The following is a 22,777-nucleotide window of genomic DNA, read 5'->3' on the forward strand; positions in this document are numbered from 1 at the left end:
GGGGGAGCTGGAATCCAGTGGGGAGCAGGAATCCAGTGGGGAGCAGGAATCCAGTGGGGAGCAGGAATTGTGAGCAGCCCCCAGAGCTGCCCCGATGGAGCCACAGCCCCCAGACCCGCAGAGGGAGAGGGGGAGGGAATGTTTGTGTTCTGCCATCCTGGCAGAGCCTCCACCCGAGGCAGGGCAGGGCGAGCTCCTGGGTTTGTGTTGGGGCAGCAGCAATCCCTGCCCATTGTTGGACCTTCACCTTCCTCTGGCTTCCACCCAGCCCTGCTGGTGGCACCGTCCCCATCCCAGAGGGATGCAGGAACAGCCCGCAGGGATGGAGCAGTTCCATCCCTGCTCCTTTTTCCCGGCTGGTTTCGGGGAGCCTGTGCCGGTAACACCCTAAAAACAATAACCGGGTTTTCTCCTGCTGCTCTTTCAGGCTGGTTTCGGGGAGCCTGTGCCGGTAACACCCTAAAAACAATAACCGGGTTTTCTCCTGCTGCTCTTTCAGGCTGGTTTCGGGGAGCCTGTGCCGGTAACACCCTAAAAACAATAACCGGGTTTTCTCCTGCTGCTCTGCCGTGCCCGGGGGTCTCTCGGGGGGCGATGCCGGCAGAGCTGCGAGCAGCCGGGGGGGCTGAGCCCCCTCTCGCCCATCGCACCCCTCCGTGCTGATCCCGAGGGTCCTGGGGAGGTTCCCCCGCCCCTCTCTCGCCGTGCCCGGGTGGGGAGCGGCTCCCGCGCGACCCCCGCCGCCCCCGCCCTTTGTGCGCGCCGCGCCCCTGCGCCCCCGCGCCCCTTTGTTGGCTCGCCGGGGTCGGGCCGAGGGGCGGGCGGAGGGAGGGAGAGGAGGGTGGGGAGGGAAGGAGGGAGGGATGCGGGGCGGGGGCAGCTCCGGGCTCGCTCCGCGCTGCCGCTCCCTTGTCTGATGCTGCGCGGCCCCTTCCCCGCGCGGGGGGCGCACGGAGACCACCGGGAATAGGATCCACCTCCCACCCATCCATCCCACCCACCCACCCATCCATCCTCCCACCCATCCATCCCTCCCTCGCAGCCGCTCCATGCCGCCGAGCCGCGCTCCGCCCGGGAGGCACCGGCATGTCCGAGCGGCGCCAGCCGGGCACTGAGCCGAGCCGAACCGAGCCGGGCCCCCGCCCGCCGGGCCGAGCCTCGGCTGGGTCCTGCAGAGCCGGGCTGGCCTGGGGAGGCAGCGGGGATGGAGCTGAGAGGAGCCTCGGAGGGAGAGAGGGAGCGTCTGCCTCGGGCTGAGCGCGGCGCGGCTGAGCCGCAGCCCTGAATGCTCGGGCTGAGCCCGAATCCTTGGGCTGAGCCCGGAATCCTCGGGCTGCTCCCAGAATCCTTGGGCTGATCCTGAATCCTTGGGCTGCTCCCGGAATCCTTGGACTGATCCTGGAATTTTGAGATTCTCCCGGAATCCTTGGGCTGTTCCTGCAATCCTTGGGCTGCTCCTGGAATTTTGGGCTTCTCTGAGAATCCTTGTGCTGCTCCTGGAATCCCTGGGCTGCTCCCGAATCTTGGCTGCTCCTGGAATTTTGGATTTTCTCTGGGAATCCTTTGGGCTGCTCCTGGAAATTTGGCCACTCCCAGAATTTTGGGGTTCTCCCAGAATTTTGGCTGCTCCCGGCTGTGGGGACCTGCAGAGGGTCAGAGGCTGCCGGACGTGTCCTGGAGGAGCCGCTGGACAGCGGAGGGAGCTCCGTGTGCCCCGAGTGAGACTGGCGAGGATCTGAGAGGTGATCCTGGGGGATCCCAGAGATTATCCTGAAGGATCTGAGAGGATATCCCAGAGAATCTAAGAGGTGATCCTGGAGGACCTGAGAGGACATCGTGGAGGATCTCAGCAGTTATCCTTGAGGAGCCTAGAAGATATCCCAGAGGATCTCAGCAGTTATCCCAGAAGATATAGCAGAGGATCTCAGAGGTTATCCTGGAGGATCCCAAAAGAAATCCCAGAGGATCTGAGAGGTTATCCTGGAGGATCTCAGCCATTATCCCAGAGAACAGCAATATTCCCAAGCCTGGGAGCGCTCCTGAACTGGCACTGTCCCTGTCCCAGCTCTGCTCCCGCTGTGACATTCCCACCGTTCTCAGCCCGGCGCGTCCTTTTCCTGCTGGGCTCAGCCACGGATTTGGTGCCCTCTGCACCAGGATTTTGATTTCCTTTCTGAGCATTTTGGTTTGCTTTCCAGGCATTTTGGTTTGCTTTCTGGGTATTTTGGTTTCCTTTCTGAGCATTTTGGTTTGCTCTCTGCAAGCACCCATGGATTGACACCTCGAGGGCTGGCTGAGTGTCCCTGTGCCGCCGGAGCTGTCCCCAAGCTGTCCCCAAGGCCACGCCTCTGCCATGGCACCGCCAGGCACAGAGTCCTGAAGGTGCCCCCACCCTGCTGCCAGCCGAGATGGGAACCTCTGGGAAAACCTAAACTGCCAAAAGCACGTGGGGCAAGGACAGGGATCCCCGAGAGCCTGGGGGTGCCCAGCATGACAGCGTGCCAGTACCCCATGGCGCCAGGGGCCCTGGAGCGGGACCGGCTCTACCAGCACAAGGTGTCCCTGGTGGTGAGGTATTTCATGATCCCCTGCAACATCTGCCTCATCCTGCTGGCCACCTCCACGCTGGGATTCGCCGTGCTGCTCTTCCTCAATAACTGTACGTGTCCCTGAGCGGGCAGGATGGCCACCAGGGCCACCAGATGGGCTCCTCCCGGAGCTCCCGGCTGCCCTGGGGACAGTCCCGGCATTGGGGCTGCCCTGGGGACAGTCCCGGCATTGGGGCTGCCCTGGGGACAATTGCGGCATTGGGGCTGCCCTGGGTTCAATCCTGGCATTGGGGCTGCCCTGGGGACAATTCCAGCATTGGGGCTGCCCTGGGTTCAATCCTGGCATTGGGGCTGCCCTGGGGACAATTCCAGCATTGGGGCTGCCCTGGGGACAGTCCCGGCATTGGGGCTGCCCTGGGGACAGTCCTGGCATTGGGGCTGCCCTGGGGACAATTCCAGCATTGGGGCTGCCCTGGGGACAGTCCCGGCATTGGGGCTGCCCTGGGGACAATCCCGGCATTGGGGCTGCCCTGGGGACAATTCCAGCATTGGGGCTGCCCTGGGGACAGTCCCGGCATTGGGGCTGCCCTGGGGACAGTCCCGGCATTGGGGCTGCCCTGGGGACAGTCCTGGCATTGGGGCTGCCCTGGGGACAATTCCAGCATTGGGGCTGCCCTGGGGACAGTCCCGGCATTGGGGCTGCCCTGGGGACAATCCCGGCATTGGGGCTGCCCTGGGGACAGTCCTGGCATTGGGGCTGCCCTGGGGACAGTCCTGGCATTGGGGCTGCCCTGGGGACAATTCCAGCATTGGGGCTGCCCTGGGGACAGTCCCGGCATTGGGGCTGCCCTGGGGACAATTCCAGCATTGGGGCTGCCCTGGGGACAATTCCAGCATTGGGGCTGCCCTGGGGACAGTCCCGGCATTGGGGCTGCCTTGGGGACAATCCCGGATTGCAGCTCCCTGTCCCACTTTTCCCTGGCAGGGAAGAGGGAGCAGAGCTGTGAGGGCGGCTCTGCGTGGGCCAGGACAGCTCCCACCTGCTGCTGCTGCTGCTGCTGCTCCTGGCAGCTCCATCCCTAATCCGGGTGGGGAGCTGGGGATGGGGGGTTTCGGAAGGGCTGGTGATGATCCAGGGGATGTGAGGATTTGGGAAGGGCTGCTGCAGGTGATGATTTGGGGGATGTGAGGGTTTGGGAAGGGCTGGAAATGATTGGGAGATGTGAGGATCTGGAAGGGCTGGTGCAAATGATGATATGGGGGATGTGAGAATTTGGGAAGGGCTAGAGATGACTTGGGGGGATGTGAGGATTTGGAAAGGCTGGTGCAAGTGATGATTGTGGGATGTGAGGATTTGGAAAGGGCAGGAGATGATCCAGGGCAGGATTTGAGAAGGTCTGGTGATGATCAAGGAGATCTGAGGATTTGGAAGGGCTGGTGCAGGTGATGGTTGTGGGATGTGAGGATTTGGGAAGGGCAGGTGATGACTGGGGGAATGTGAAGATTTGGGAAGGGCAGGTGCAGGTGAGGATCCAGGGGGATCTGAGAATTTGGGAAGGGCTGGAGATGATGGGAGATGTGAGGATCTGGAAGGGCTGGTGTAAATGATGACTGTGGGATGTGAGGATCTGGAAGGGCAGGAGATGATGCAGGGGGCCGCAGCATTCCTGCTCTGGGCTGAGCTGCTGGCTGCGTGCCCGGGTGTGTGTGTGGGGTGATCCACAGCAGGATTGGCCCCAGAGCCCCCAGGAGATGGGGCAGGACAGGCTGGGGCAGGTCCAGCCCTGCCAGGACCGGGGGCTGCTCCCAGGGATGCTCCCCTGGTACCTGGGGCTGCCCCAAACTGGCTTTGGGGGATCCTGGGACCTCCTGGGAGCCAAACCTGCTCAAGGAGGGCTAAACACCGTCCCAAAAATGGCTGGGGGCAGGGTTGTGCCTGAGGAACCCATGACAGCTCCATCAGTACCTGGGGCTATCCCAAACCGGGTTTGGGTGATCCTGCCTCCCCTTCCTGCTGTTCCCTCCTGCCTGCAGGAGCTCCTGGGAGCCAAATCTCCTCATGGAGGGGTGAAACTCCATCCCAAAAAGGGCTGGGGCAGGGTTGTGCCCGAGGAACCCGTGACAGCTCCCTGGTTTTTGTTTCCTTGCAGACAAACCCAACAGTTACTTCACGCAGACGCCGCCGCCGCCACGGGATGGTGAGTGCAGAGTGTCCCCAGTGTCCCCAAAGCCCTGGGGCTGAGTGTCCCCAAAGTCCTGGGGCTGAGTGCAGAGTGTCCCCAAACCTCTCAGTGCCCCCATTTTCCAGGGATTTTTTTGGGATGCAGGATTTGTGTGAGGAAGGAAAGCAGGTGCCTCTCAGTGCTGCCTTTTCCCAGGGGTTTTCCTGGGAATTCAGGATTTTGGTGAGCAGGGAATGCAGGAGCCCCTCAGGGCTCCCTTTTCCCAGATATTTTCCTGGCTGGAAGCAGGGAAGGGCTGCAAAAGGTGAATTTCTGCAGCCTTGCATTTTTTCCCACCTTTCCTCTGGTTTCACAGAGAACTTTGGGTTTGGTTTTTTGTTTGTTTTTTTTTTTCTTTGTGAGGCTCTTATCAGCTTCAGGAGCTGCTGGATGCAGGGCAGGCAAGCCCAGGCTGAGATAAAACCATCACAGGAGCTTTGTTCCCTTTTTAAAACCAGGCTTAAACCCCCTGCCTTTGCTGGCAGCTCTTCCCCCACCTCCACGTGCACAGATAAGAGCCCAGCAAACAGAAAACAGCAGCCAATTAATAACCTGCTTGTTGCTTTTTTTTTTTATTATTTTTTTTTCCCCTCATTTTTGCCTCCCCTGCTGGGGGTGGGGGAGAAAAGGATGTGAGATAAAATGTGATTAATCTATAATTGGCCCGGGGAAAGGCATCTCGAGCGAAAAATAAACCCCCACGTGGGTGGAACTCCTTGCTCAGGGCTCCAAAACATGAACAGCCCGGCCCAGGCAGATGCCAGACCTCCAGAAGATCCCACACGAGATGGAGAAGGGCCCGTTCTGGGGGGTGCCGGGGTGTAGGAGGGGTTTGGGGGTCAGGGGACACAGGGAGGGTTTGGGTTTGTGCTGGTTGTGTGCCTGGGGTGGGCTTGGTGTGGTTTGGGACGGGGTTTGGGCTGGGAGAATGCTGGGATTTGGATGAGGTTGGCTCAGGAGCTGGGGGATCAAGGGTTGGATGGACCTGGGGGTTTGGGGAGGTCCCTTCCCTTCCCAAAGCTGGGCAGGGTCATTGTCCAGCCTAACAAAGCCAGGGCTCAGGTTTGGGGTGCAGGAAAGGGGCTTCTCCTGGCTCCCCACTCCGGGTGATGCGATGAATATTTGAATATCGATGGGGCAGGGCTGAATATTTGAATATTGATTGGGTGGGGCTGAATATTTGAATATTGATGAGCAGGACTGGGCTGGGGCACAGGAGCACCAGCCCAGCTGCTCTCCATGGCAACGGGCGCCTCACCCAGCCCAAATTAATTAATACTCACCCCAAATTAATTAATTAATGCCCAGAATTCTCACCCCAAATTAATGCCCTTCCCAAATTAATTAATGCCCAGCCCTTCCATTCCCACTGCCCCTTTTGGGCACAAGGGTTTTTTTGCCAATATAAGGTTTTTCTTGAGCACAGTAAATTTAACAGATTAACCAGGTTAAAACAACATATTCCATTATGTGAGTAAACTGCAAACTAAATAATTTAAACCATTCATTCAGATGAATGGGAATAATCCCATTTTCCAATTAAGAATTAATTCTGTGTCTCAGGGCATGGCCATGGCCAAGCCAGCCCCAGCTCCATTCCCACACCCCATTCCCTTCCCTTGGGATGAACCCCACAATTCCCATCCCCTGGAATTCTTACACCTCATCTGCATTTAAAAAAACCCCAAAGGGAGGGAAAGAGCAGCTCTGGGAAGTGCAGGAGAGACTCAGACTCTTCAGAAAATGATGAATCCCTTTAGATACCACTGGGAGAGGAGGAGAATCCTTTTCCTTTTGATTTCCCGGGATTTATGGGATTTATCTCGTGCTGGGGCAGGAGAGGAGGAGAATCCTTTTCCTTTTGATTTCCTGGGATTTATCTCTGGGTTTGCAGCTCCAGAATCTCCAGGCAGTCAAAGGCAGACGCCTGGGAATTGAAGTGTAAATGAGGAGTTTGATTTTAGGATTCCTCCTTTCCCTTTTATGTAGGTCAGGCTCTGGTTCTGACGTCTGGGGGGCACTGGGGTACCCTGGGAGGGGGTACTGGGGAAACTGGGGGGCACTGGTGCAGGGAACACCTCCAGGAATGGATGGAGCTGTTGCAGAATGAGCTGTTTGTCAGAGATGAGCCATTTGTTGGGTGCAGGGAAGACTTGGGACTCTCAATATGAGATCAGCAAGCTCTGTTTATTGAAGAGAGCATCAGACGCTTATACAGCAAGTAATAAGCTCATGAATATTCTGTAATTTACACTGTCCATTGGCCACACTAAAACATCAGCTCTTCCCCATTCCTTAAGAGTTACATCTCTCTTTTCTCATGTCTCTAGTCTCTCAACCACAGCACTTTGTTATGGTAACACAGCTATGCTCAAGGACAGTGTCCTTGCAGGTGCAAGACTTGGAATTAGCCACGGCCTTGAACTTTTCCCATTCTTACCTACTCTCCCAACATGGAGCTGTCCCAGGGAAGGGGGAAATTGGATTTTAGGGAAAGGTTTGGGGTCCCCTGTGTGTGTGTGTCCCTGTGCCCCCTGGATGTCCCCATGCCCATTGGGATGTCCCTGTGCCCTCAGGATGCCGGGGGATGCTCTGCGGGTTCGGGGCCGTGTGCGAGCGCAGCCCCTCGGAGCCGGGCCAGGCCTCGTGCGTGTGCAGGAAGGGTCCCTGTGCTCTGTGTGTGTGTCCCTGTGCCCATGGGATGTCCCCATGCCCATGTGTGTGTCCCTGTGCCCTCAGGATGCCGGGGGATGCTCTGCGGGTTCGGGGCCGTGTGCGAGCGCAGCCCCTCGGAGCCAGGCCAGGCCTCGTGCGTGTGCAGGAAGGGTCCCTGTGCCCCCGTGGTGGCCCCGGTGTGCGGCTCCGACCACTCCACCTACAGCAACGAGTGCGAGCTGGACAGGGCCCAGTGCAACCAGCAGAGGAGGATCAAGGTGGTCAGCAAGGGACCCTGCGGTGAGTGAGGGACCCTGGCTGTCCCCAGGGCGGGCAGGGACACCTCGGGGTGTGGCTGGAGGGGTCGCACAGGGCTGGGGGCATCAGAGCTGCTTTGGGGGTCAGCAGAGTGTGGTAAGGAGAGGAAATGGTGGGGAAATGATGGAGAAATCATGGCCACAGGCTGGGCCAGGGACACCAAAGGCCGGGAAGGGAAGCTGAGGAATCCCCAGCTCTGCTTTGTGGGCCAGCAAACTGTGATCAGGAGGAAAAGTGATGGAAAATTATCCATTGCTGCTGGATTGGGGCATTTAGAGGGATGGATTTGGGGGATATTGGGATATATTGGGGTTATTCCGTGAGAGGAGCAGGACATCCCATGCCATGCCCTCACCCGTGTCCCCTCCCTTGTCCCCCAGGCTCCAAGGACCCCTGTGCCGAGGTGACGTGCAGCTTTGGCAGCACGTGTGTCCCCTCCCCTGACGGCCAGGGCGCCAAGTGCGTGTGCCCCTCGTCGTGCAGCGGCGTCCCCGAGAGCCCTGTGTGCGGCAGCGACGGCCGCGACTACCGCAGCCAGTGCCACCTCAACAAGCACGCCTGCGACAAGCAGGAGAACGTCTTCAAGAAGTTCGATGGCCCCTGTGGTGAGCAGGGGTTCCAATGTCTCGGGGAGGAGGGGGTTAAAAAATGTGCCCACCTGGGGTGAGGGTGTGGGGGGAAGGAGAGGTGGGAGAGGAGAGGAGGAGGAGGGTGGAGGGTCAGGGGGTAGGAAAGGGGTGGTTTGAGCAGGGAAAGGGCAGAAAAGAGGTGGTTTGGGCAGGAACAGAGGTGGTTTGGGCAGGAAAAGGTCAGTTTGGACAAGAGAAGGTCACTGTGGGCAGTAAAAAGTCGCTCTGGACAGTGAAAGGTCACTTTGGACAGGAGAAGGTCACTGTGGGCAGTGAAAGGTCGCTTTGGTGACAGCTGCTGAGCCGAGAGCCAGGCAGTGCCTCCTTCCCTCGGGTGTTTGTGCTCCAGCCCCGCTGACTCCAGCACCGGGGTCAGCTCCTCCTGCTGCTGCCCTGGCCCTGCTTCGGGCAGGGAAATGCTGCTGCTGCTGCTGCCCAGCTTCCCAAAGAGATCCTGGAGCCGGAGCATTCCAAACTGCTCCTGGAATAAAAACATCCTGGAATTGGAGCATCCCAAACAGCTCCTGGAACTAAAATATCCTGGAATTAGAGCATCCTGAACAACTTCTGGAATTAGAGCATCCTGGAGTTGCAGCATCCCAAAAGCAGCTCAGGATGGGGGAAAAGTCGGAGTTTATCCCAGTGCTGTTCCCTTTGGAAATGGGCTCAGTAAGGACTGAGTCCTTAGCAGCACAAAGGAAGATTCTGGGGGCTCTTGGGGCCATGTAGGGAAGGAGCAGAGCCTGGGAAGCTCCAGTTTGGGCAGGGAGTGACTCCCTGGGGCACAAGGAAGATTTGGGGGTTCTTGGGGAAGGAGCAGAGCCTGGGAAGCCGCGGTTTGGGCAGGGTTTGGGCAGGGAGTGACCCCCGCCTCCCGCCCGTGCCAGACCCGTGCCAGGCCGTGCCGAGCGAGCCGGGCCGCGTGTGCCGGGTGAACCCGCGGACGCGTCGGGCGGAGCTGCTGCCCCGGCCCGAGGGCTGTCCCCCGGGCAGGGACCCCGTGTGCGGCGACGACGGCGTCACCTACGAGAGCGAGTGCGCCATGGCCCGCTCGGGCGCCATCCGCGGCATGGACATCCAGAAGGTGCGCTCGGGGCAGTGCCAGCCGCAGGGTGAGTGCCCGCCCTCCTCATCCTCCTCCTCCTCTTCCCAAAGAGACTGTCTAGAACAGAGGCTAGAGGCTCTATTCCTTTTAAAATAGTAGTAGTTCTTTGCTAAATGTATTAATATGTTCTTTTTAATATATTCTTTAATTTATCAATATAAAAATATATATTGATATAGATTATATTATTAGGCTATTATTAGATTAAATTAGGTACTTCATATAATATAGAATATTGAATATAGAAAAATACAATTGTATTATAATATATAAATATAAGAATATATAAATGCACATTATACAATACATTAATTATATAATATAATATATGAAATAAATATATAGAAATATATATAGAAATAATAGTATTAAAAATATAGAAATAAAAGATATATGGTACATTATATATTATATTATGCATTATATAGATACACATAATAAATATACTATATATATTACATATATTTAATATAATGCATAATTGTATAATGTATAATTATTATGCAGTTACATATATTATGTATAATTAGTATAATTTATCATAACACACTATATATTAATCTAAAAGCCTAAACTTAAGGCTTTTATATTAATATAAGAAAAACATAAAAAAAGTTTAAACTTGAAGCATCAGTACAGAACCTTCAATACTTTTAAGAAACAATACTTAAGCATCAGTATGGAACCTGAAAAATATATTAAAAAAATCAGTAGTGAACCTGAAAAATATTTTTAAAACCCCCACTAACTCCCCCCATGCCCTGTCGCGCAGACCAGTGCCCGGAGCCGTGCCGGCTGGGCGCGGTGTGCCTGAACCGGCGCGGGGCCGCGCGCTGCTCCTGCGAGCGCATCGCCTGCGACGGCGCCTTCCGGCCCCTGTGCGCCCGCGACGGCCGCACCTACGGCAGCGACTGCCAGCGGCGCCGCGCCGAGTGCCTGCAGCAGCAGCACATCCCCACGCGCCACAGCGGGCCCTGCGGTGAGCACCGGGCACGGCGGCTGGGGGGAACGGGGCGCGTGGGCACCAAGCTGGCCCCCGGGGGTGGTGTCCTGCAGGGATGGTGGGCCCCAAGTTGTCCCCCAGAGGTAATGTCACGTAGGAGTGGTGGGCCCCCAGTTGTCTTGCAGGGATGGTGGTCCCCAAGTTGTCCCACAGGGATCGTGGGCCCCAAGTTGTCCACTAGGGGTGATGTCATGTGGGGATGATGGTCCCCAGATTGTCCTGTGGGGGTGGTGGGCCCCATGTTGTCCCATAGGGATGGTGGTCTCCAAGTTGTCCTGTAGGGTGTCAGACCCCAAATTGTCCAATGGGGATGCTGTTCCCTCCTGTCCTATAGGGATGCTGGTCCCCAAATCATCCCGCAGGAATTCTGGTTCCCCCCGTCCCACAGGGATGCTGTCCCATGGGGATGCTGCTCCCCCTCTCCTGTGGGAATGCTGATCCCCCCCACCCCTGCCCCTCCAGCCCTCTCCAGGCAGGGTGGCACGCTCAGGGCTGCGGTGGGTGCCCACTGAGCGGTCCCTGGGCTCAGCCTGGCCCGTCCCTGGCCCGTGTTTCTGTCCTCCCAGCAGCCCTGCTGTGTGCACGTCTCCTGTCTCTGTGTGCTGTGTGACACTGGGGACACCCGTCCGTGTCTGAGCCACGTGTCTGTGACCTCCTGCTGGTTTCTGTTCTCCTCAACCCATGCCATCCATTGCTCCTCCCGGGGTAGTGCCAGTCTCAACTCCATCCATGCTCTCCCTTCCATGCCTGCCTGCCTCTCTCCACCAGGAGCTCTTCCCTCTGTGCCCTCTGTGCCCTCTGTGCCGCTCTCACCGTGTCTTTGTCTCGTCTCTAGGAGAAGCTCCCCGTGGACCTTTCTCAGCAGGATGGGATAGGATGGGATCCTTAGGAGTGTCCAGGTGTGAGGTTCTCCCCCAGGAAGTGCAGGAGGTTGAAGCAGCCCCTGCACTCATTGGATGAGTTACAGGTTGTTCATTCCGGCTCAGTTTGGGTTTCTCCCACCTCTGGAACTGCGTCCTGTTCTTTTAAGCTGATGTTTGATCAGGTATCAGCTGGGCTGAGCCTCCTGAAGTGCTTGGCAATCAGGATCCCACGCTGGGGATGTGTTTTGTTGGCTTTGTGCTCCTGCTGGAGGATTTCGAGGCTGCCAGACCCAGCTGCTGGAAAAGAATTTGTCAGGCTCCCAAAATCCCACTCAGAATAATCACAGCTGTTATTTTTAAGCCTCCATTTCTCTGTGTTCCTGGTGGGGGAATGGCTGGGAGTCAATCCCCCAGTATTTCCCTGTGGGAAGGGCTGTGATCCCATCAGGGGGGATTTTTTGCAGCCCTGGCTAGAGGGTTGTATTCTAGAGGCTAGAATATTAATATGTTAATATTAACATCTAGAACATTAATATGGTCCTTTTAATAGATTATTTAATATATCAATATTAAAAGATATATTAATATAGATTATATTATTATAAATTATGCATTTTATACAATGCATAATATATATAGAAAAATATAATTGTATTCTAATATATAAATATAAGAATATATAAATACATGTTATACAAGATATTAATTATATTATATTATGTATTATATGAATCAAATATATAGAATCTGGAAAATATAAAAAAAAAATTCCACTGAAGCCTCCCCCTCCCCTGTGCCTCCTTGAGAGGCTGAAAATTCCCAAATTTCTGGGATGAGCAGGGAATTCACGCTGCTCTGAGCATCAGCCACGCATCATTTCCACCGTGTTCCATGGAAAAGGGCCAGGAGCAGCAGGGTGAGCTCCTGGTGCACCTGCCATTCCTCCCTCTCCTTGATTTCAGCTCCCCTCCCTGCTGCCCAGCGCACATCTGCTTCCAGGAGCTGCATCCTGGTGGGGCAGGAGCAGAAAATGGGGGAATGGATCAAACCCGGGGCTCTGTCTGCCGTGCTGGGGCTGCAGAGCGCCCGTGACAGCCCCAGGCAGCCCTGGAGCCCAGCCCCAGGAGGTGTGAGCGGATTTTTTTAGCCCTGTCAGCTCTGGAAAGGAACAGGAGAAGCTCAGAGCTCAGGGCTGGGGAGCTGTGGGAATGCAGAGCTGGGAAGGGCTTGGCAGAGCTTTAACCCCTCTTTAACAAGCACCTGCCTGACAAACCCTGAGCTCTCCCGCCTTTTCCAGCAGCCAGGCCAGGGAGGCAAAGCCAAACAAAACCATCCAAGCCATTAAAAGGGAGGAAAGTGATTGGGAGAACAATTGGAAAACACATCACACAGGAATTTCTATTTTGTAGCTAGCTGTTTAGAGCTCGCTTGTTTGTTTGTTTTCAGCTCAGGTCTTCATTCAAAAACAGGTTTTGCAATTTCAGTTGGTAAAATAATAATTCTTGATAAGCATTCACCATGAAATGTATTGGTTTGAATCCCTCTGGGTGCTGCAGCTGAGAAGGAAGGGATGGGGTGAGGCTGACGTGGCCAGGAGTGAAGGGAAGAAGGAAGGAAGGTGTCTGTAGTTGCATCTGTCTTTTCCTCTCTCTGCTGTCCTCTCTTTCTCTCTCTCTCTTTCCCCTTTTGTCTGTCTTGTGTTTTACAGTGTTGCCTGTGTGGAGGAAGGAATTCTGTCCTGGCACCACCCTCCTGCTCCCTGCCCGGACACCTCAGCTGGGAGCTGCCCCTGCTCCGTGGCCCCCTCACTGCTCCCACCTGGCTCTAGCTGGGCCTGAGAGCCCCCAGGATGGAGAGCTTGCCCTGGGCTCTGTCCCACCCCTGGCCCCAAACCCTGCTGCAGTGGAAATTGCTCTTGCCCGGTGCCCGCTGTGCCCTCCAGGCAAAGGAGAGTGGGAGCAGAGGTGGGTGCTGGGAGCCCCCCACTCCTCAGCCAGCCCCCCCAGGGCTGCTGCATCACCCTGGATGCTCCTGGTTGATTTTCCCTCTCCTTCTGCTCCCAACTGACCCCCATGGCTTCCCCAGATCCTCCTGCCTGGAGCTGTGCCTGCCCAGGGCCGCCCCAGCTGTGCCGCCCCAGCTGTGCCGCCCCAGCTGTGCTGTGTGTCCCGCTTGTCCCCTGTCCCAGCCCAGGGCTCCCTCCCAGCTCCCTCTGCCAGGCTCACAGGAGCTGGTTCTGCTCGGAATTGGCTCCTCCCTGGGAATGTTCCCTGTGGAATTGGCGACTCTGTATGGGGGACATGGTTAGGGGACAAAAAAGGGACACAAACGTGGAACAGCAGCCCAGGGAGTAACTCCTGGTGCTTGGGAAGAGCTCAGAGCTGCAGGGAAGTTGGGGACAGAGCTGGAGCCGTGTCCTTGTGCCTGAATTTGGGCACAGAGCTGTGTCCATGCCTGAGCTGGGGACAGAGCTGTGTCCTTGTGCCTGAGCTGAATTTGGGCACAGAGCTGTGTCCATGCCTGAGCTGGGGACAGAGCTGTGTCCCTGTGCCTGAGCTGAATTTGGGCACAGAGCTGTGTCCTTGTGCCTGAGCTGAATTTGGGCACAGAGCTGTGTCCCTGTGCCTGAGCTGAATTTGGGCACAGAGCTGTGTCCTTGTGCCTGAGCTGAATTTGGGCACAGAGCTGTGTCCCTGTGCCTGAGCTGTCCCCTGTCCCTGTTCCTTTGCAGACCCTGGCCCTAGGCTGGGTTAGGTGGGCAGATCCTGCTCCAGGCCCTTCCTGCCTGGCACGGGGTGCCGCAGAGGTGCCACCGCCGTGCTGGTGCAGGGGAGGTGCCCAGGGCATGCAGAGGGACCTTGCCCAGCTCTCTGCCTGCTGCCAGGGCTGTGCTGTGTCTGCTGTCGCTCCATCTCCTCCAGGCTGTGTTGTCTGTCCCCACCTGTGTCCTTGTCCTGTGTCCTTGTCACTGTCCAGCCCAGGTGAACCCCGTGGTGTCCTTTCCTTGTCCCAGAGGGTCACAGGGCAGTGCTGGCTCTGTCCCCAGCAGCACGGCCACCCCTTCCTCAGCTCTGGGTGCTGGGGGGATTCCTGGCTGGGAGCTGGGGTGAGCCCCTGGGCTGTCCCTGCCTGCAGGGAGCGGGACACGGCCTCTGCTGGCACTTTGCCACCACTGGGGAGGTGGCACTGCTGGGCTGGGGCTGTGCGTCCAGGGGGAATCTGGGCTGGGGGAAGGACACGGGATGTGCCCATCCTGCCCCACAGCAGCTCCCAGGGAGGAGGAGGGAAGAGGATGGGGTGAGGGATGAGCAGCAGGGTGGAACCAGGGGTGTCCTCCCCAGCCAGCTCCTCTTTGCTGGGAGCAGTGGGATCCCAGGGATGGGAGCTTTTCAGGGGGCAGTGTGATCCCAGGGAAGGGAGCTGATTTGCAGTGGATCCCAGCAGTGAGCCGTCCCTGTGGGAGCTCTCTGGAAGGTTCTGCCAGTGCTGTTTCTCGCATTTCTGGCCAGGGGACGCAGTGCCCATCCTGTCCCTGTCCCCGTGCCCATCCCTCACCTGTGCCAGGCACGGGGGCCGTGCTGAGCCGGGCATGGCAGGGTGACAGGAGGGCGCAGAGCCCAGCAGCCCTGCACACCCGCCACGGCTCGGGGCGGGCAGGTGCCCCATGGGGCACTGTGACATCCCGCCCCGTGCCAGCCGTGCCATCCCTGTCCCCTGCAGACCTGGGTGCTCCCAGCCCCTGCCTGAGCGTGGAGTGCTCCTTCGGGGCCACGTGCGTGGTGAAGAACCAGGAGGCCGTGTGCGAGTGCCAGCAGCAGTGCCAGGGCCGCTACGACCCCGTGTGCGGCACCGACCAGCGTAGCTACGGCAGCGCCTGCGAGCTGCAGGCCATGGCCTGCCTGCTGCAGAGGGACATCGGCGTCAGGCACAAGGGGCCCTGCGGTGAGACACGGCCGGGTGGGACTGGGGTGGGTGTGTCATCAAAGGGGACATCAGGGTCAGGGACAAGGGGCCCTGCGGTGAGACACGGCCAGGTGGGACTGGGGTGGGTGTGTCATCAAAGGGGACATCAGGGTCAGGGACAAGGGGCCCTGCGGTGAGACACGGCCGGGTGGGATTGGGGGGACATTGGTGTCAGGGACAAGGGGCCTTGTGGTGAAATTTGGGCTGGGATTGTGGTGATGGTGGTGGTGGCTGTGTCCTCAGAAGGGACATTGAAGCGAAGGACAAGGGGCTCTGATGTGAGATTTGGGCTGGGATTGTGCTGGTGGTGGTGGTGGTGGCTGTGTCCTCAAAGGGACATCAGCATCAAGGACAAGGAGCCCTGTGGTGAGATTTGGGCTGGGATTGTTGTGGTGGTGTTGTTGTTGTTATTGTTGGCCTGTGTGTGTCGTCAAGAGGAACACCAGGGTGAAGGACAAAGGATGTGATGAGATTTGGGTAGGGAGATTATTTTGTGGTGGTTAAAAGAAAAACCTCCAGGGCGGGATAAAACCCTCCAGGCCAGGATGAAAATATCCAGGCTGGGATGAAAATGACCAGGCCAAGATGAAAACCTCCTGGTTGTGATAAAAACCTTCAGGCCAGAATAAAAACCTCTAGACCAGGATAAAAAACACCAGTCCAGGATAAAAACCAGAACAAAAACCTCCAGGCCAGGATAAAAACCACCAGGCTAGGACAAAAACCAGGACAAAAAGCGCCAGTCCAGGATAAAAACCAGAATAAAAACCTCCAGACCAGAATAAAAGCCTCCAGGCCAACAGCAGGAGCTGAGCAGGGGGCTGGTGCCTCCTCCTCCCCCATGCCAAGGCAGCAGCTGCTGTGTGCAGGAGCAAAGCAGGAAAAGCACCTTGGAGCCAAATTCCTGGTGAAATGACTGGCAGGGAGGGAGGGAGGTGTTGGGAGGGGAGGATGAATCAGTGAATCCCCAGGAGTCAGGGGATGTGCTTGCTGCTGTCTCCTGCAAGGAGGGAGAGCTGCTCAGAGAGGGTTTTTCTTTTTGATACAAAATCAAGGGTTTTTGTGCCCCCAGTAAAAAACCAAATGTGAACCTTAATGTGAAGCTCAGAACTACACACGAAAGCAGCACGGAATCTGAAAATTAGAAAAGCTGAAACCTGAGGCATCTGTGCAGAATCTGAAAAATAGAAAAGCCAAAACCTGAGGCGTCATTTCCCTGCTTTAGAAGCTTGACAAGGCCTTTACCTTGTTGAGTCTCTATTCTAAAAATTTCCTAGAAATAGGAAAAATATAATAATTTTATATAAATAATAATATATAAAAACACAATATTTCCTAATACTAGCTAATGATAGGTATTTAATAACAGATAAGTGGGGAGGTTGCCAGAGAATCTGTGCCTGCCTCATCCCTGGGAGCATCTGGGCTGAAGAGCAGAAGCTGTCCCTCAAAAATGAACTTTAACTCCAAAACAGACAATTTATATAAAAATATATACAAATAGAATAGTATTTCCTAACAATACCTAATAATAGGTATTTAGTAACAGATTGTGGGGAGGTTGCCAGAGAACCTATTGCGGCCTTATCCCTGGGAGCATCTGGGTTGAATCACACTCAAAACGAGCTTTACCTCCGCCCCACAATGACCAGCCCGGCCTCCGGAGCCGCTCTAACTGTGTTTCTGCCCTGCCGTGCCCAGAGCCCTGCGGGAAGTGCCAGTTCGGTGCCATCTGCGAGGCGGAGACGGGGCGCTGCGTGTGCCCCACCGAGTGCGTGCCCTCGGCGCAGCCCGTGTGCGGCACCGACGGCAACACCTACGGCAGCGAGTGCGAGCTGCACGTCAGGGCCTGCACCCAGCAGAAGGACATCCTGGTGGCTGCCCAGGGCCCCTGCAGTGAGTGTCACCACGGCCCCTTTGTCCCCCTCTTTGTCCCCCTCTTTGTCCCCCGTGTCACCGATGCTCGGCCCTGCGCGGATTTGGTCGCTCTCACGCCCTGCCTGGGTGGTTTTGCCTTTTACCTGGGGGATAATTTGATATTTCCAGGCTCTCCAGCAGCTTTGGTTTGGTTTCCCCCCATCACTGGAAGTGCCCCCCATGTTATTTGTCTGAGCCAAGCAGAGAAATTGGATTAATGTCCGTGGGGCCAGGGTAGGAATTAGGATAAAAATGTGTTAACAGCCAGCAGCAGAAGTGAGAGCAGAGCTGTGTTTGATCCCCTCCCTCCGCTCCATCCCCTGGGGTCAATTCCTCTTTGTTCCTGCTTTCCTCCCCACTCCCCAGCCCGGGGAGCTGTCTGGGCTAATTTCTTAATGAATTAAAAGCCCTGCTCAGCTCCTTCGTTATCACAAAAGCTGCGATGATGATTTCAGCCTCGCACAAACCTGTCCTCAGCTGGGCTGAGATTCCCCAACAATTCGGGGGAGGACGGCTGAGGGTGGCAGAGTAAATGATGAAATGGGATTTATTTCCCTCCAGAAAGAGCTGCTGGGAATCCAAAATACTTGGGGTGGGCACCCAGTTTGCAGGGTGCCTAATTTAATATTTCCTATTAAATCAGGAATAACAAATTAAATTAATAATGAATTAACAACAAGCTAATAACGATAATGGTGCCAGCTCTGCGCCAACGCCCCGGCGGCCGCGGGAGCCGCTCGGGGTGCCTGAGGGTGTCCCTCCCTGTGCCCCAGAGTCGTGTGGCAGCTCGGTGTGCTCCTTCGGCAGCCGCTGCGTGGCCGGGCAGTGCCTGTGCCCGCGCTGCCAGCGCCAGCCCCCGGCGCCCGTCTGCGGCACCGACGGCGTCACCTACGGCAGCCCCTGCCAGCTGCAGGAGGCCTCGTGCCAGCTGCAGAGGAGCATCGAGGTGGCCAGGATGGGACCCTGCGAGGACGGTACGTTGGTGCTGGTTCTGCAGGGGTGGGGCAAAGGGAGGGAGGAGGGAGGGGAGCTTCACCTGCTGTGCCCTGAGACCCCAAACCCCTTAGAGCATGTCCCTCTATGCCCTGAGACCCCAAACCCCTTAGAGCATGTCCCTCTGTGCCCTGAGACCCCAAACCCCTTAGAGCATGTCCCTCTATGCCCTGAGACCCCAAACCCCTTAGAGCATGTCCCTCTGTGCCCTGAGACCCCAAACCCCTTAGAGCATGTCCCTCTATGCCCTGAGACCCCAAACCCCTTAGAGCATGTCCCTCTATGCCCTGAGACCCCAAACCCCTTAGAGCATGTCCCTCTGTGCCCTGTGAGACCCCAAACCCCTTAGAGCATGTCCCTCTGTGCCCTGAGACCCCAAACCCCTTAGAGCATGTCCCTCTGTGCCCTGAGACCCCAAACCCCTTAGAGCATGTCCCTCTGTGCCCTGAGACCCCAAACCCCTTAGAGCATGTTCCTCTATGCCCTGAGACCCCAAACCCCTTAGAGCATGTCCCTCTGTGCCCTGTGAGACCCCAAACCCCTTAGAGCATGTCCCTCTGTGCCCTGAGACCCCAAACCCCTTAGAGCATGTCCCTCTGTGCCCTGTGAGACCCCAAACCCCTTAGAGCAGCAGGTCCTGTGCCAGCCATGCTTCCCTCACTGCCCAAAGGACCCCCAGCACCCCCAGTCCTGTTCCAGCCCCCTTCTAATTCCAACCCCCATTCCAAAATCCCAGTTTTTTCCAATTCCAGCCAAACTACAGGGAGGAGTCTTTTCCCTATTTCCCACCTAAATTTCCCAGTTTTCAGTTGGAATCCATTCCCCCTTGTCCTCTCTCTGCATCCCATGTAAATTTTCCCTCTTTTTTCCCCATATCCCACCTAAATTTCCTGGTTTTCAGTTTGAAGCCAATCTCCCCTGCCCTGTCTCTGCATCCCATGTAAATTTTCCCCCTTTTTTCCCTATTTCCTCCCCAAACCTTAGGGTTTTCAGTGGAAATCCATTCCCCCTTGTCCTGTCTCTGCATCCTGTGTAAATTCTCCCTCTCCAGTGCCATCCCTGGGCCCTGGCAGGAGTTTGGTCCTGGATGATTTTTAAGCTCCCTTCCGTCCCATCCCACGGCTCTGTTGCCTCAGCAGAGCTCCAGGGAAGGTTTTGGGGTCGGCTCGGTGAGCCTAAAAATAAAAACGCGCCGAGTTTTCCCACTCGGGGGAAGCTGTGGGCTCTGCTGGCACAGGAGGGAGCCGAGGGTGCCGGGCACACATGGGGAGGACGTCAGAGCAGGGCACAGGGAGAACACAGAGCAGGGTGTTAGATCACAGCCCTGCTCGGGGGATTTCAGGTTGCTGTCCCTCCTCAGGCAGAGCCTGAATAATTCTGTGTGTAATGCCAAAGCCCAGCCTTTGATCACGCCAGAAAAAGGGCCAGGTTCCCCTTCCCCCATCCCTTTTCCCCTTCCAGCAGCCTTTGAAATCAGCCACATCTCTGCCGCTGCTGCTGCTGCTGCTGCTCATCCTGCAGAGCTCCAGGGGCTTCGGTCCTCTCCCACCCCAAATCCCAGCCCCAAATCCCAGCCCCAAATCCCAGCCCTTCCCCAGCTCCACGTCACCCACAATCTCCCTGTGCACACTTTGGGGTGTTTATTTGGGATTTAGGTTTCTGAATCACTGGGATTTAGGTACCTGTTTAGCTGGGATTTTGGTTTCTGTTTATTTGGGATTTTGGGTCCTGCGCAATTGGGATTTAGTTTCCTGTATAACTGGGATTTTGGTTCCTGTCTATTTGGTGTTTTAGTTCCCGTTTATCTGGGATTTTGGGTCCTGCACAGTTGGGATTTAGGTTCCTGGATCAAGGCATGGAGTAGAACAAAAGAAATAATTACTTTTGTAGAGTGTTTTAGCAAGAGGAAGAACCTCTTCCTCCAACTCACGTTTTTCTCTGTAAAATTTTTGTTACTTTACCTTTTATTAAACCTTTTCCTATTTCCAACACCACCTCCAATAATTCTACACCATCCCAAGCAGCAGAACTGTCTCCAGTGTAACAAATTCACCTTAAATCTCAATAAACCAAGCTCAGGGATTAACCCTTCCTTCCCTCCCTGTTCCCAGAGTGTGGCTGAGGGGATGGCAGTGACTGTGAGCAGGATCCAAGCTCAGGGATTAACCCTTCCCTCCCTGTTCCCAGAGTGTGGCTCGGGGGGCTCGGGCTCGGGGGATGGCAGTGACTGCGAGCAGGAGCGCTGCCGCCACTTTGGGGGCTGGTGGGACGAGGACGCCGAGGACGAGCCCTGCGTCTGTGACTTCACCTGCGCGGCCGTGCCCCGCAGCCCGGTGAGCCCTGCCCTCCTGTCCCCTCCCCGGCTGGCACAGCCCTGCCAGGGCTGCCCTGAGCTGTGCCCTGGCCCTGCTGCTGGCAGGTGTGTGGCTCTGACGGCGTCACCTACGCAAACGAGTGCGAGCTGAAGAAGACGCGGTGTGAGAAGCGCCAGGAGCTCTTTGTCAGCAGCCAGGGAGCCTGCCGGGGTGAGTCCCCTCCTGCTCCTGGGTGTGTCCCCTGGGGAGGCCATCCCCCCTCTGGGTGTGTCCCTGGGCGTGTCCCTTTTTGTGTCCCTTGAGAGAAGCCATGCTTACCTGGCTGGGTGTGTCCCCGGGTGTGTCCCTGGGTGTGTCCCCTAAAGGAAGCCATGCCCTCCCTGCTGGGTGTGTCCCCTGAGGCCAGCCACCCCTCCCTGCTGGCTCTGTCCCCAGCTCTGTCCCCACCTGTGTCCCTGCTGTCCTTTCCCTGTGCATAAGCAGGAATTGCTGTCAGGGGCCACCCCCTGTCCCTGTCCCGGCCTCCCCTGCAGTTCCCAGCGCCTCCAGGAGCATTTATGGGAACGCTGCCACATCCCGGGTGCTGAGGTGACCCTTGTGTCCCTGTCCCCTCCCCTGCAGCCCTGGCCACCACCCCGCCACCCCTGCTGGTCGTGCACTGCAGCCAGAGCGTCTACGGCTGCTGCCCCGACAACGTCACCCTGGCGCTGGGCGTGGGAGCTGCTGGATGTCCCAGTGAGTGCCACCCCCGGGGACCCTCGGGGGGCTGCAGGGAGGGTCTGGGGTGCTGCCCCCGGGAGATGAGGCTGGACTCTCCCCAGATGTGGGATTGTGGGGTATTCAAGGTGGAAAACCCTCCCGAGCTGCAGCACCGCTGTGGTCACCACAAAATCCTGTCCCCAAGTGCCACATGCCAGCCGTGAGCCACATGCTCAGGGTTCTGAGCATTTCCAGGGATGGTGATTCCAGTGCTTCCCTGAACAGCCCATTCCAAACCTGACCACGCTTCCAGTGAACAAATCTTCCCAAATATCCCACCTGAACCTCCCCTGGTGCAGTTTTTCCTCTGGTCCTGTCCCTTGTCTCTGAGAGAAGGGACTGACCCCTCCTGCCCCACAACCTGCCACTGCTGGTGATCCTCCAAAATCCCTGAGCCACCTCCCAGGCCTCAATCCCACTTTGGGTGTCCCCAGAGGTGCCTCCAGGGCCTTGGTTCCACTGGGCTCAGGCATTTCCACCTGCCAGAGTGACAGAATATTCCATGGAGGGGAACGTGTCACCTGGGACCTTCCAGAGGCCCAGTGACAGCTGGGTGACCCCCTGAGCAGGAAGCTGAGCCGGCCAGGGGCTCATTAATATTTATTCACTAATTATCCGAGCCAGCAGGAGCGTTTTAAAGGCTCTGAACAGCTGAGGCTGTGGCTGCCTGATGGGGGAAACATCAGCCCGTGGAGACACAGCTCCAGGGTGGGGTAATGCTGAGCAGGCAGAGCTGGATAATGTGGGAAAAACAGCTGGATAATGGGAAAAAATCAGGTGGATAATGGGGGAAAAAGCAGCTTGGATAATGGGGGAAAAAACAACTGGATAATGGGGGGAAAGCACCGCTGGATAATAGGGGAAAGGCAGCTGAAAAATGGGGGGAAAGCAGCTGGAGAATGAGGGGGAAAGCAGCTGGATAATGGGGGGAAAGTCAGCTGGATAATGGGGGAAAATCAGCTGGATGATGTCCCTTTCTGTCTCCTCCCCGCTGGGACAAGGACAGCGCCTGGCTGTCTATCTTTCGTTGCCTCCCCTCCATCAAGCTGCTCGTTAATGAATTAATAATCACCCTCTAATAGCTTCCTTCCCCTTTGATGTTAATGAGAGACGAGCTCTTGATGGCATCGAGCTCCTGGTGGCAGCCTGGGGGCCGATGGCGAGAGCAGCTGGTGGCGCAGGGCGGTGACACGGGTGTCCCTGCGTCCCTGCCCTCAGGCACGTGCCAGTGCAACCCCTACGGCTCCTACGGCGGCTCCTGTGACCCGGGCACGGGGCAGTGCTCCTGCAAGCCCGGCGTGGGCGGCCTCAAGTGCGACCGCTGCGAGCCCGGCTTCTGGAACTTCCGCGGCATCGTCACCGACGGACGCAGCGGCTGCACCCGTGAGTGACGGGACAGGGACAGTGCCCGAGGGGGTCAGGGTGTCACCCATGAGTGACAGTGAGGAGACACCCCTGAGTGACAGGCATGAGGCACCCCATGACT

The 22,777-nt window shown here is 56.8% G+C and overlaps 1 protein-coding gene across 2 annotated transcripts in view; it reads left to right on the forward strand.

Annotated features, from left to right (window-relative positions):
- The first annotated feature begins 2,213 nt into the window (after positions 1-2,213).
- The window catches only part of AGRN (agrin), a 39,058-nt gene continuing 18,494 nt past the window's right edge, over positions 2,214-22,777 (forward strand). Inside the window, exons 1-13 of one of the 2 annotated variants that reach the window (XM_054292168.1) lie at positions 2,214-2,659; positions 4,700-4,747; positions 7,511-7,726; positions 8,125-8,349; positions 9,261-9,485; positions 10,251-10,457; positions 15,065-15,286; positions 17,009-17,203; positions 17,998-18,198; positions 20,405-20,550; positions 20,637-20,742; positions 21,154-21,267; positions 22,510-22,674. In XM_054292168.1, coding sequence (XP_054148143.1) covers positions 2,491-2,659; positions 4,700-4,747; positions 7,511-7,726; positions 8,125-8,349; positions 9,261-9,485; positions 10,251-10,457; positions 15,065-15,286; positions 17,009-17,203; positions 17,998-18,198; positions 20,405-20,550; positions 20,637-20,742; positions 21,154-21,267; positions 22,510-22,674 — 2,239 coding nt within the window. In that variant the 5' untranslated portion in view covers positions 2,214-2,490. Of the gene's footprint in view, positions 2,660-4,699; positions 4,748-7,510; positions 7,727-8,124; positions 8,350-9,260; positions 9,486-10,250; positions 10,458-12,895; positions 13,309-15,064; positions 15,287-17,008; positions 17,204-17,997; positions 18,199-20,404; positions 20,551-20,636; positions 20,743-21,153; positions 21,268-22,509; positions 22,675-22,777 lie in introns of those variants that run through there. The other variant, XM_054292167.1, reaches the window with a different exon arrangement.

Source organism: Melozone crissalis, unplaced genomic scaffold (genome assembly GCF_028551555.1).
Source record: "Melozone crissalis strain CALT ecotype California unplaced genomic scaffold, PUWL_Pcris_2 ptg000107l_1, whole genome shotgun sequence".
NCBI classification, from domain to species: domain Eukaryota; kingdom Metazoa; phylum Chordata; class Aves; order Passeriformes; family Passerellidae; genus Melozone; species Melozone crissalis.